Source organism: Trachymyrmex cornetzi, unplaced genomic scaffold (assembly GCF_001594075.2).
Source record: "Trachymyrmex cornetzi isolate Tcor2-1 unplaced genomic scaffold, Tcor1.1 scaffold316, whole genome shotgun sequence".
NCBI lineage: Eukaryota > Metazoa > Arthropoda > Insecta > Hymenoptera > Formicidae > Trachymyrmex > Trachymyrmex cornetzi.
Genome location: NW_017297858.1, coordinates 953,483 through 967,994, shown reverse-complemented (window position 1 = coordinate 967,994; position 14,512 = coordinate 953,483). Strand labels below are relative to the sequence as shown.

The following is a 14,512-nucleotide window of genomic DNA, read 5'->3' as shown; positions in this document are numbered from 1 at the left end:
GTGTTTGGGAACTATTATTTCGTACGTTCGGGTTGCAAAGCTTTCATATCAAGTAAATGTTTTCACGACTTGATAGCTGAGACGCCATGTTACACTAAGAAATGGTAAAAAATATATCGATTTCGAAATTTCTGATCACTCTCAGCGTAGACTCCACTTCACAAACACGTATTAATGCGTATACTTTAATCCTGGAAAAGGATTTTCCAATCCGTGAAAGAGAAAAAGAATATTCGTTATACAAAAATTATACTTGTTTAGTCGGTAATACAGACGTCTTTAGGATCCCCTAAGTCCGGATCTACAGTAGGATTTTAAGCCTTAAGCCATAAGAAATTGGCGAATCACAGTCGCTTATTCTTCTCGGATTCGACTGTAATTGGTCAATTTCTTACGACTTAAGGCTTAAAACACCTATTGTAGATCCGGAGTTATAAATTATTTTAAATTTGGAACATAGCTTTATCTACAAAGCATGCTTTTATATAAATTTTTTCAGATTTTTGACTAGCGCATTTATCTGTAAATTAATAACAAAATTCTGGATTTTATAATAGACTATCTCTCTTTCTCTTATAGGAGACTCAATTCTATGTATCTGTTTTCAACAAATATTAATATTTTAAATGTTAAGAATCGAATAAATTTATGTTTAATATATAAAGTATAGCATATTAAAGATATATTTGAACATTAAAACAACTTTTACCACTCAGTTTATTAACAATAGTAATAAATATGTGACCAAAGATGTGATACTTCAGCCATTGAAACTGTTTGATGGAGAAAATGTGGCAACGTTGTTCATCATCGCGAATCAAGAATATTCTATCAGTTGAGTAGTGCCGTCAAAGTCTCACTACAAATGCTTCTAAGCATTTGATTTACTAATCACAGAAAAAAATTGTACTAAATGATTTGTCAAAGAACGCTTCGAAACATTTATAGCGTTACATTAACCTTATCTATCCGTCAGACATTGCAATCAGACATTGCAGTTTGCAGTGTTACCAACTTCGATTTTTCAGTTTTATACTGTTGCCAAATCAGGTCTGTTTTCTGTCGCTGAACTAGTGTACACTTTTGGAACTAAAAATGAGATAGATATACGTTTGATATTTGTTTAAAGCGAGAAAGAGAGTTTTAGAACAGTCTAGTGCAGGAACAAAAAACAGACCAATTATTTCTTGAGCTAAAAATATTTATTGTTCTAAAAAATATTTGTTTATCTTTGAAACTTTTACACAAATAAACACTAATATTTTTGCGTTTTAATTGCATTATAATCCATATTTTCTTAAATTTTAGCTATTTATTTCTTCAAATTTTAATGTTTAAATGTTGGCTACATTCCATATTTTTTTATATTAAAGCATTCCCCTCTCACTGCCCGCCTCAGCCTGAAGGCCCGTCTACAATACACGGAGTAAGAAGTAAGAGTAAGAAATTGACCAATCACAGTCGAATGTGAGAAGAATAATCGACTGTGATTGGTCAATTTCTTACTCTTATTTCTTACTCCGTGTATTGTAGACGACGCCTTACAACTTCCTTAAGAAGTAATGAAATTAACATGTTGGATTCGCTATTGCTTACGTATGGTCTTACGGTCTCTATTGTGATTGGTCGATTCGTTTACTGCTTAAGTCTTACGCCTTAAGTTTTTTTAAGTGTCATGGCCTTTACTTTTTTGATCAACTCATCGACACTTGCGATGTCGCCGTTATCGAAGCTGCCAACTTGACGGCGCTCGATTAACAGTGATTCAGGGATTTTCTCGATATAATGATAATAAAATAGTACTAGTAATAGCAATTTCACGACTCGCACGACTGTCAACGGATACTGACGGAGGCTTCGAAAATGCTTTGGCAGACGCGCGCTGATTTCGTTGGCTTATTCGTGTGACTCGGACTGACTCGGATCCGACTGTGGAAGAGTTGTGGAATCATGTGGCCGATGCGATCGGAGATGACTCGCGACGAGTGCAGGAAGTGCCTACGATGCCTCGGTAAGGTTATGTGGGCTGAATAATAGCCTCGTTTAACGAGCGAACCTCATCGATGTGCTGCTTTTCGATTGCGTTTCGACTGTCGTACTGTTCATAAAAAATTATATCGTGGACGCGAGGCTGCTCCCCGCTACGTTCTTCTGCCGCAGTGACGGCGACGTTACTGAAATCATAATTCTCACGTTGCGCGTTTTTCATGGGACGAAAAACTGAGTCCATCAAAAATTCCAGTGAGCCAATGATGCGTTCAGCAACATCGGACATGGCTTGGCATAGAAGCATTATTTTCGTCTTGTATCTACTTATTAAACACAGCAGTTAATCTTTGTGTTGAATGGATAAGTTGACAGCTTTATTTAATATGAAATACAACATTGGAAGACATAAGCCCAACGTCTGGCATTCTTCTGGCAATGCTGGCAGAGTCTGGACGCTGCGGCTATTATTTTATGTTAATATTAGAAAACGACCTTTGTCTTCTCTAGATAACGCGTGGAATTAGACAGCACGTTTAACGGTAAATTATAGCATATATAGTTTTTATTTTAAGCTCATGCCTCGTGTGTACGTAAAAAGGTAGTCATGTATAAGTAAAAAAGTTTTTTAATTATTTATTACACATGGACAATTTATACAAATATTTTAATAAAGATATAGAGATATATTTAATAATATATATGCTTTTAGTATTATGTGTATTTTATGTTTTAGTTTCTTTTTCACTTGGTTTCATTTTTTAGTTTTCATGATATTCAATCATTAATTTATTTGTATGACACACTTTGTGACTTTTTAACATCTCGTAAATTTTGGATTTTTTCGTGAAAAAAGACATTTGATTGGAGGCAATAAAAATAATCCATTTTTGTATCTCATAATCAGCTATATCTTGAAAGTGCTGTTTATCTGAAGAATGCTGTGTTGATCGGAATAAGTAATTCGAAGGCGGATGAATATATTGCATGCAAGAGAACTTTTTGGTCCAAGTTAAAAATAATATGCTGACAAGGAGAGATCTCCAGGTATGTATTACACGAATTTTGGAAAGTTTGATATTAAGATATATAGTTTAATATTCAGATAGAGTTTGTAAAAATAATATGTATAATATTCAAGTGCAGTTGGGCTTAGGGCTAAAGGATTAGAGTTACAAAGTTTTAAAGTTCGAAATTATTGCACGTGTTATGGATATCAGAAAATGGCTGAATCTCGATGAATGTGTCTAATCGCAATTTCTAATAAGGGAACTAGATATCCTCTCGGATTTTATCAAGCTGAAAATGTGTTATAGTGTAAATATATTATAATATAATGCATGTTAAAAATATTTAACGCAATTCAAAGTGAGGAAATCAAAGTGAGTTTTCAATATTTTTAAGCTCACAATAGACGCTATGGCTAGATGCCGCAGTCCATCCTCGGCCATTTGTTCGTTACATGTGTGGTCATTCCAAACTTTAAAACTTTGTGACTCCTTTGACTTATTGGTATCTGAATGTTACATATTATTTTTACAAAATAATGTTAAACTTTATTTTAATGTCAAACTTTCAAAAATCCGCATAATACCTGAATCTTTCCTTGTGAGCACAAAGAACAACATGTAGCATTGTCGTGCAGCAAAATGACCTTTCGGTTTCTCAGTGAATGAATCAGTTTCCGTTGCTAAATGATCTTTTCTTTTCGATTTCGTCGACCAAATGATTCAACTAAAAATTATTTTTTTGACATTTTTCTCAGTGAAACAATCGTTTTGAAAGCGGAACGTTTAGTTGTTAATTTTGCAGCATTCATGCGCTTAACAGAGGAAAAGGTTTCATTAGATATATTTATTTATTTATTTCTTCATAATGTTTTTGATAATTTTTAAAATTGTTATCCATTTTGTTATATGGGCTGCATTCCATTATTCATTACGAGTATTAGAAATCTATAGCATAGGTAATATAAACTATAGATTTCATACTTGCAGTGGCAGTGAATAACAGAATGCAGCCATGATTAGATGAAAAATAAATAAAACAATATTGAGTCAAATCCAATATCTAACTATATTTTTCTGGATAGCTTAAAAATTTATTTTACCACTACAGCATTTGGTAACAATTGTTTCATCTGGTTGGTGAAGATGATAAAATAACATACCATTTATGTCTTATCAAATGTTCAGAAGGGCTTTTTTGGCATAGCTTCAGTTTTGCCTTTATGTTTATTATTAAATTATGACATATATTGTTTGTTGACAATAATATTTCATAAATTTTAATAACAACTCTTCAAAGATGCAAAAAGAGTGGAAATTTACTTAAAATTTAAATAATTATACCAGAGGGCTAAAAAAAGACTAAAACTTTTACACACATTTAATATACTATTTTAAAATATTGTATAAAAAATATACTTATAATATACAATATTTTTCTATAATGCACAAAAAACTATGAATGCGATTACGTAATACAAAATTGTATATTCTGAAATATATCACATAGAATATTACAAAATAATGTTTATTTTTTATCTAATATTAGTATTAATTAATAACAAAATAGATAAAAAGAAATAATTATATATAATAGCGCATGGGCTGTAAAATTAATATTACTAGTATCGCACTTTCAAAGCGATTGTTTCACCGAGAAAAACATGACAAATATAAATAATTGTATTATGTTTAAAATTCCTATTATTTTATTGATTTTTATATCCATACATTCTCCTCTTCATTACATAAAGTTGTCCCACTTTGGATCCGAAAATATCTAGTCATTATGTAAAATAAACGAAACCGTGGGTTGCATCCGATCTTTATCATTATAGGATTAATACAAATTTTAGATTTAGATAAATATATTTTATAAAATTAGTAACATTTTTGAATGTCATAATTAATTTTTATATGATGTATTAATTTTGATATGATGTTCTGACATATGACCTTTTTATGTTACAGAATTAGATGCTTATGGAAGTATGGTTTCTGTTCTACGTGCTCAAGGTCCTTTCACCAACGAAAAACAGAAATTATTGCAAGAACTTGCTAAAGTATTACATATCTCCAATGAAAGACACCGTGCTGAAATACGGAGAGCTGTGAACGATGAGAAACTTGCAACAATTGCAGAACAGTATGTATTCTATACGACAGTGAACTTGAGAAGTTTACAGGAAAATAAAGAAATATTGTTTTTAATATATAAAAAATGTTGCATATATGAGATTTAATGAAATTATTTATAAAATAAAGTTTCTTATATCACTATCAAATACATTGTAAAAAATTGAAAGTTTTAAAGATTGAAAGAACAAAAAGATTTTTGTTTGTTTAAATAATGTGAATTTATTGTTATCCAGACTTAATGGTCCAAATACTGGTATAGATTGGACTCTTGAAGGTCGTCGATCTATTCCGCTTTTGCCAAGATTGAAGGCACGGTCTGCATTTACGACATTAGCAAATAGCCTGTCCCTTACCACTGCGATTGCAAACAATAAGAAACCTGATAGGTGTAATATTGTTAGACAATCTGAAAATTCAACAGGTTAAATGATAATTATAACAATGGCTTATATGTATTTATATTTAAGTTATATTAATTAAGTTAATTATGTATATATATATATTAGTGTTAACAGCTGCTGAAACTGAATCTCATCCTAGAATAGAAATGGAAGAAAGCTTATCTGTTGATTCAAAATTAAATAATTTAGAAGATGATCTCGACAACAGCAAAACCTCACAAGAAGTAAGTAAAAATATAATAAATTTATTTAATTGCAATTTTTCAACTAAACGTTTGTATCATATGCCATATATATATGTATTATGATATATATTATATGTTTATTTTATTAATCATGTCCTTTGCATAATTCATAGAATTCAAATTTGATCGAAAATGAGACAATAGATAATAAAGATGTATTTGATAAAGTAACTGAAAAATCCAAGGAGTCCTCTCGAAAACGCAAATCTCCTTCTCCGTTGCCGACGGCACCACCGAATAAAGTTCTAGTAATATCTGAGCCATCGAACCATATTTTGCGGATTTCTGAAAATAAGCAATCACAAGTTCTACAAGTAACCAAACATCAAAATTTTGCGTTAATTAAGGTTAACGAGACCTCAGGTTGGTTTCTTTTACTTCTTTTTACTTTTATATAGAGTCACAGAAAGCAACAACAATATCATTTCTGTATACATTAGATAGGAAACGAATTACTTAACATAGAATGATATTGATTATTGGTTTGTTCAACGTTTCGCGCGCGATGAGAGAAGGGACAAAAAGAATACAATCTCAGTAACTAGTTGTTCTAGTCCATTCTTTTTGGTTTTCTTAATATCTCACTCAACAAGATGATGGAGAAGTGGAAGTGTTTAGCTCGTGAGCAAAATTGGATTGGCCTGTTACAAAACTAAAATGATATCAGTACCTGAGAATAAACTAAGGAATTAATGTAATCGAAAGAAAAATATCTACATGGTGTTTCAGAATAATTGTTTTTTCTAAATTATAAATTATGCAATAAAATAGAAGATGTGTTTTCTTTTTTGGATAAAAAATTTTTTTATATATTCTAATACTTGAATCTTATCAATAGTGCCGAAGGATTTGCGGGATATCGCCGTGTCGTGGTCCATTGCTAAAATGCCAACGTTTCATGAATCTTGCCGTTCTCTTCATCAGGGCGAGGAATACACTGATACTAGTATCAATATCAGTATCAGATAATCCGCAAACCCTTTGGTACCTCTGAAGAAAATATCAGTGAAAGCCTCAAAAGTATTATAAATCTTATCAATATATTTTTTTATATGTTAATTTTCAATTATTTTTCATATTAAATTCAGATTCTGTGGAGAGCACAACAGTATCAGAACATCCGAGTGAATGCACCACAGTTTCATTAAACAAACATGTAGTTGTTACAACAACTTCTGTATGCACAAATCACGCCAGCAATCCTAAGATGGCAGTAAGCACTGATCAGAATAAAATTAATACCAAAGTAGTGCCAGCAATATCAAGCTGTATATTGAGCATAAACAAAGTGCATTCAAGTAAAGACACACAACCTCAAGATAGCACAAGTATGTACCTGCATCTAATTTACAGTGGATTTAATTTCATAATATACATTAGATTTCTATGCAATGTAACCATCAAAGTTTCTTTTGTTGCTGTAGACGGTACACAAAAAACTCAACCTGATAATATTAACTCAATATTATCCGATAATATTAGTTCAAATTCATCAACTACAAAAAGCTCTATGACGCTTTGTGACCCAATAATACAAAATTATACTAGAATGACAAGTAAGATGATAAGTTATAGATATTTATTCGTAGTTGATAAGAATGCTTAAAAAATATTGTATGAAACATCTTACAATTATTTTTATAATTGAGGTACGTAAAAAATGTAGATAATCTAAATTCTAAATAAATCTTTAGGTGCTCGACTTACACAATCAATGCCTGTGTATCCTGGAACTACAGTATCAAGCGGTCCTGGACCACCTCAAGTTAAACAAGTTCCCATAACATTAATGTGTACGAAACTGCCATCGGAACAAATTGTAACCTTTGATCAATCCACTGCCAAAACGGTAAATTTAAATATGAGAAAGGAGGGGGAGAGAGAGAGAGAGAGAGAGAATCAATTCTGTTTAATTTTATATTAAAATTGCAACAGAAGAATAATGTAGAAACACACATTTTATCAAGAGTATATTATTATATTGCTATAAAATATATATATATATATATTATTTATTTTAGGGTATTTTTCCCAAGAAAGTTATAAATATGCCTCATTATAACACTAAATTAAATAAAGCTAACGTGATTGTTATCCAGAAGGCAAATTCCGTAACACTATCACATGCAGGCAAGGTATTCTAATAAGTATCAAGAATACAAAGATAAATCAAAGAACAAAGGTAAAAATTGAACAGATTTCATTACATTAATTGCTTTACTGACCATTTCAGGAAGTGCTAGGGAAAGTAATAATGGAAGGAAAGAATCTGTGCGTTACGAGCCAACATAATGCAAATTCGATCAACGTTCAACCCCATCATATTTCTCTGAATAATGGAGATCAAACGAAGACTATGCTGCCAACTGTAAACTCGCCACAGAATGCAGAATCTGTCAAAACGAACATAAAGGTAATTTATTATATCTCATCGCTATTGTCCCGTTTAGTCTGTTATCTCTATATACATCCATAATTATATTTTGCAGTCTGGAAAAACGGTTGTGTCAGTCACGCGTTTTCGGCATGACGTTCAGGAAAACAAAGTTCTCTCGCAGCTTTTCGATTCACCTGCCATTTGTAATGTTGAGGCCAAGACTTTGATACAGGATATAAATGCGTGCTTGCCAAAGGAAGAATGCAATAACGATAAAAATACGATCGATCGAGAGTCATCCCTAAAAACAGATTCCATGATTACTTCCATATCGGAAGAAACACAGCACAGATCAGTTCAGAGTAATAGTAATAATATCGAGTATAGGTATATAACAACAAATTCTTGATATCAAATTTTAAGGATTTAATGAACGTTTTGATAAATTAATGTTTTTTTCTCTTGTAGGAAAAATAACGATGTTAAAGTGAATATAAATTCTCAGGACACGAATCTGCTAGAATCTTCAAAATCGTTGAGAAGCAAGGAAATAGTGGTCAGGCCAAAGGAAGTACATGGTATGTTGCACAAGTGTAAAAGAAGATATATGTACATATATATATATATATATGCACACTGCTAAAAAAAATTGTGGCATAGAAAAATTGTGGGCAAAAATTGGCCAATTTTGGCTAACGATAACTTTGCGAAAAATTATCGTAGGATAACGTTTTTTTTTTTTAAATTAAAGCTTGAAATCTCTTCTTTAAGACGTTACGGTCAGATTTTAAGTTTCATGTACTCCTGCCATTGTAACTCTCAAAAATATGAGGGTGTGTTTGTCATATTGAAAATTGCAAAGTTTAACGGAATGCACGGACTTTGTAAAATTTTTTTAGGGAATGCTGTATGCAACGATATAAAGTTCAAACTTTGCTATTTAATTAAAAAAAAATGAGTCGTTGCGATTTTTTTTCGCAAAGTTACACCTTAAAGTTACCCTTATATTTTTTACATGTATCGACATTATCATTACCTGATATGCACCACGACGAGATTGCTGTCGGATTTTGCACAGCGTGTGTGTGCGTAAATTTCAGTAACGCGTGTTGCCTCCGCGTTGCTCGATTACTTCTTGCAGCCGATTTCTCATATTAATGCAAGCCCTAATTACTTTCTGCGGAATTCCATTCCAGATTTGAGCTAGTGTTTGCGATAAGTCTTCGAGACTGACAGGTTGTCTTGCCAAATTTCGTAATCTACGAGCCATTATGTCCCATATATGTTCTGTGGGGTTCAAATCAGGACTCATTGCAGGATGTGGAAGAAGTCTAATTGAACTTTCCGCCAAAAACTCGCGAGTAGTAGCTGCGGTATGCGGCCATGTGTTATCCTGCATAAAGAAAAAACTTCTTCCTATGCGACGACTCATATGCTGGATTCATACTGCATCCGATTTGCGTCGTACGATGCTCTGCAACCAATCAGAAAACAGGATTCCGATGATACGAAGCAAAATCCATCGGAATCCTGTTTTCTAATTGGTTGCAAAGCGTCGTACGACGCATATCGGATGCAATGTGAATCTAGCAAGAAGATAGCAGTCTCTGCACCCAGAGCGCTAATCTCGCACCGAGCGCGCTATATCGTGGAAGTAGTTTAAATTTTATACTGTACCGAATGTGTGTTGCCAATGTCCGTGATAATCATTCACAATATTTGTGTGCAATAGTACGGTTTGAAAACACTTTCTACTCATATTTGTGTTGTATATACCATCCGAAGAACGTACTGAAATTTACGCACACACACACACTGTGCAAAATCCGACAGCAATCTCGTCGTGGTGCATATCAGGTAATGATAATAGGTGCGTTTCGAGTTACGCACGAAGCGCATGATGCATCATTTGTCCTTGTTGTTCACCAAATAATAAAGAAGGATAAAACGATACATCAAGCGCTTCATGCGTAACTTGGAACGCACCCAATGTCGATACATGTAAAAAATTCAAGGGTAACTTTAAGGTGTTGTAACTTTGCGAAAAAAAATCGCAGCGACTCATTTTTTTTTTAAATTAAAGAGGAAAGTTTGAACCTTATGTCGATGCATACGGCATTTCCTAAAAAAATTTTACAAAGTCCGTGCATTCCGTTAAACTTTGCAATTTTCAATATGACAAACACACCCTCGTATTTTTGAGAGTTACATGGCAGGGGTGCATAAAACTTAAAATCTGACCATAGCGTCTTGAAGAAGAGATTTCAAGCTTTAATTTAAAAAAAAAACGTTATTTAACGATAATTTTTCGCAAAGTTATTGTTAGCTAAAATTGGCCAATTTTTGCCCACAATTTTTCTATGCCATAATTTTTTTTAGCAGTGTATATATACAGTGAGTGCAGAAAGTATTCGTACAGATTTTTATTTAAAAAAGCCTTATTTGTGAAAAGTAAACCTTAATTAAAACAATTTATTAACAATGGATACAATAGTTAGTGTCTTTTTCAAAATTATTTTATTTAAAAAGATGTACAATTGAGATATATTATTTTAATAACTAGCCCATTTCATGCGCGCGCTAACCTCGCATGACCCTGATTTTATCCTAATTTTTATAAACTTTTCTTATTTATCACTCGTTGACTCTTATTCTTTATATTATTTTACATACTTATTCAAGTATTGAATACATATATAAAATATTTATTTTTTTCTTTTTATTTTTAAACCTAATCAATGTACTTTAAAATCAATCAATTCTATACAATTTGAAATTACCCTTTCCTTTGTTTACGGTTGTAAACCGTAAACAAGCATTTCCGTTTCATTTTAGCATTTCTGTCCGCCATATTGGTTCAGCCATTTTGAATTTTCAAATTTTTAATCCGGATTCGAAATCAGCAACCCCTAAATCCCCTTATAATTTGGCTGTAATCGAAAGATCTTCAAGATTTCTATAATATTTCCGTCCGTCATATTGGTTCAGCCATTTTGAATTTGCAAATTTTGAAACCGGATTCGAGATCAGCGACCCCAAAAACCCCCGAATATAAAACCACATAAAAATCGAAAGACTACAGCCTCAACGAAAAGAGACTTCAAAAAAACAACACGGCAATTTTAAGAGGATAAGCGAAAATGAAAAATTATATTATTTAAATACACAAAAAGTATTCGTACAATCGAGAAATTTAGCTTCTAAGATCATAAATAAGGTTATTTTCATCAAAATTCTTTTGTTTATATTAGGGTAGAACGCTACGCTTTTGAATTATGTGCACTACCTTTGAAAAATAATCAGTCTTACTGCGTTATTCAAGCAAAATGGGTCATAAAGGCAGGGAGACAAGTGAAGAAAGAGCGAAAAGTTATAATTAAATTACACAATCAATGTAAATCTCTTTGTGAAATTGTTCAGCTTATCGACAGACTTCGATCAACAATTCAATCAATAATTGATCGCTTTTGTGAAAAAAAAAACGGTGAAAAATAAGTCGAGAAGTGGCCGGCCACGGATCTTAAGTGAGACAGACAAACGTTTTATAATCCGTCAAATAAAGATACCCAAAAATAAGTGTCCCAAAGATTACGGCTGTACTTGAAAATCGCAGTGTACACATTTCTATTACTACAGTTCGAAATGTGTGCCATGAGAGTGGATATCATGGCCGTATTGCTAGGAAAAAGTTTTGGATAAATGCAACCAATCGCATTAAACGATTAGAATTTGCGAAACAACATCTTAATAAATCTGAACAATATTGGAATACGGTGGTTTTTTCATATGAAAGTAAATTTAATGTTTTCGGTTCTGATAGGAGACGTATGGTGTGGCGAAAAAAAATACGGAACTCGCTTAAAAAAATCTCATACCCACAGTTAAACACGGTGGTGGTTCCGTGCTTATTTGGGGGTGTATGAGCACAGCAGGTGTCGGCAATTTACATATTATTGATGGCATAATGGATCATAAAATGTACATCGAAATTTTGAAGGAAAATCTTTCTGTCAGTACACAAAAATTGGGAATTGCCGATAATTATATTTTTCAACATGACAATGATCCTAAACATACTGCTTACAATACGAAGCAATGGCTGTTGTATAATGTACCAAAACAATTGCATACACCTCTGCAATCACCGAATCTTAATCCTATTGAATATTTGTGGAGCATTCTTAGAGATGCTATTAGGAAAAGACACATTTCCAATCGAGAATATTTAAAAATCGCTCTTCGAGAAGAATGGGAATCTATTTCGCCAACAACCACGCGAAACCTAGTGCAATCTATGCACCGAAGACTACGGACTGTGATTAAAGTTAACGGTTATTCTACAAAATATTGAATTAATATATTATATAAATTAAAAACAAGTGTACGAATATTTTTTGTACAATAATATAATATAATTTTTTATTTTTGGATTATTATTAGGACAATATATTTGGATTACTATATTTTTTGTTTATAATAATTTAAAAAAACGTTCTATCTATATTGTATTCGTTGTTAATAAATTGCTAATTAATGTTCATTTTTTACAAATAAGGCTTTTTTAATAAAAATCTCTATACGAATACTTTCTGCACTCTCTCTCACTGTATATATATATATATATATATAAATTAAATTAAATTTTAATTTTAATCCGAGATGAGATACGTCATTAAAATCAAAACAATGAAATGTGAAAAGTCTATATTCATTTACAGATGATGTTGAAGATGATGTTCGAATAGAAAAATCTGGTGAAAATGTCGATACGTTTAATGCGACGTTAGAATCAACAAATAAAAATTTGCAAAGCTTCCAGTATTTAGTGGATAACGACGAGAATAGCGATTTAGAAAAGTCGTCGAGATCAATGGTGACCGTAAACCAGATGGATGAGCATGACGACTCGTAACAGCTAAAGATCTCGCGTTATGCGTGTCGTAATTATAATTACACGACGGCAAGGCTGATACTTTCGTTTCGAAAGCGTACTGACGTATTTATCATGTATAAGTATATATGCGTATATGTTTCTATTTATATGTATATACCACACACGTGCGCGCGCGTGCGCGCGCAATCTATTTTAAAGAGGTTTATATACATATGCTATGTTCAACATTTGTTGCTCCTCAGAAGATTTTAACGATCTCGAAAGTATTGAAATTGATCTTTTCATTTGCGATTATTACGTGTACAAAATGAATAAGATAATTAGATTATTTGTTAAGATTCCGACATTTGAACATATTGATTGATATTAGTACTGTATATAAGTGCCAAATTATACAATCTGCCATTAATTTATACTTTTGTAAAAAACCATGCGCGTTTGTTCATTTATCTATCATAATCCCAGTTTGCAATGTAAATTATTCCTTCATCAGCTTTTAGAATTTATCTACTATTTAACAAATTTGACTGTTCAGTTTTAAAAATTATTAAATTATTGAATCAATGTAATTATTGAATTTTACATGTTACATAGCGAAAGGACAGGTAACTGGATGTGTCAAATTACATACACACTGAAAAATCATTTTGTACTTCTGTTTGTAAATATGTAAGACATTTTTGTAAATGTGATATTATGATGTTAAGTATTAGAAGTTTGGTTTTGTGAATCTGTCACTTGCTCATACTACTGTCGCAGCAGCATTGTAAATATTTTGTAAATGTACTGACATACTCGGACTATTCTGAGAAAAGACGTTGGGTGGATATATAACATTCTTTCTTCCACCCTATCGCCATTAATAAATTGCAAATGTTAATAAAAGTTTAATGATAGTATTAGTTATTAATAGCGAAAGAGGGAAGTATCGTTTTTTGCTATTTTTTAATAAAACTTGCTCATATAGAGCAACAATTTGCTCTCACCTAAGAGAGTGTAACAGGAAAAGGCTATATTTTTTGTAAATGAAATAACACTGCCCTTCGAATTGCAATATCGATGTACTCTATTACTTAGAGTACTTAGACTTTACTGTATTTTAGACTTTACTGTTTATGCAGTATTTTCGCCAAGTTGCAAAATACTTTCGCCTACATTCTTATTGTACGAATTTGTAAGCAGCTAATCTTTATTGATATTGTAAATTGAGATGATTACATTTCTCAATTAAGTATATTCGGCATGTACTGATTGTGAGTGTCTCAGATTTTTCGTATCAAAAGATAGTAGCAGTAACTTCGCGCCAAATCTAGAGAGAGAAATATAGCAATCGGAGAAAACGTTACAACGTATTCTTTACCAGAATGACTTAAAGAAAAATTAAAGCAAATAATTTAATCCTTTGCCTTATATTGAGTGAGATTCGTAATACGAATTACATAAATATGAGAAAAAAATACGAG

At 32.0% G+C, this 14,512-nt stretch overlaps 1 protein-coding gene across 3 annotated transcripts; it reads left to right on the top strand.

Moving 5' to 3' along the window:
* Nucleotides 1-1,832: 1,832 nt before the first annotated feature.
* Nucleotides 1,833-13,213, top strand: LOC108762674 (BRCA2-interacting transcriptional repressor EMSY). 3 transcript variants are annotated; one of them, XM_018509782.1, is made up of 13 exons: nucleotides 1,833-2,011; nucleotides 4,965-5,139; nucleotides 5,366-5,553; nucleotides 5,648-5,757; nucleotides 5,892-6,141; nucleotides 6,867-7,106; nucleotides 7,203-7,334; nucleotides 7,473-7,627; nucleotides 7,800-7,913; nucleotides 8,012-8,191; nucleotides 8,268-8,542; nucleotides 8,624-8,733; nucleotides 12,874-13,213. In XM_018509782.1, exons 1-13 carry the CDS (start codon nucleotides 1,951-1,953, stop codon nucleotides 13,065-13,067), a joined length of 2,184 nt encoding a protein of 727 aa, XP_018365284.1. In that variant the 5' UTR covers nucleotides 1,833-1,950; the 3' UTR covers nucleotides 13,068-13,213. The 3 variants fall into 3 exon arrangements, with proteins under 3 accessions (XP_018365284.1, XP_018365283.1, XP_018365281.1); XM_018509781.1 differs by having other exon boundaries at nucleotides 5,639-5,757; XM_018509779.1 differs by having other exon boundaries at nucleotides 5,639-5,757; nucleotides 7,185-7,334.
* The last annotated feature ends 1,299 nt before the right edge of the window (nucleotides 13,214-14,512 follow it).

What these genes read in the sequence shown, in the direction of transcription:
- LOC108762674 (XM_018509779.1), top strand. Translation starts at nt 1,951, where the DNA reads ATGTGGCCGATGCGATCGGAGATGACTCGCGACGAGTGCAGGAAGTGC. An exon ending in CTTGCAACAATTGCAGAACA is followed by an intron (nt 5,140 to 5,365) that starts GTATGTATTCTA and finishes ATTGTTATCCAG; the next exon opens with ACTTAATGGTCCAAATACTG. An exon ending in CACTATCACATGCAGGCAAG is followed by an intron (nt 7,914 to 8,011) that starts GTATTCTAATAA and finishes TGACCATTTCAG; the next exon opens with GAAGTGCTAGGGAAAGTAAT.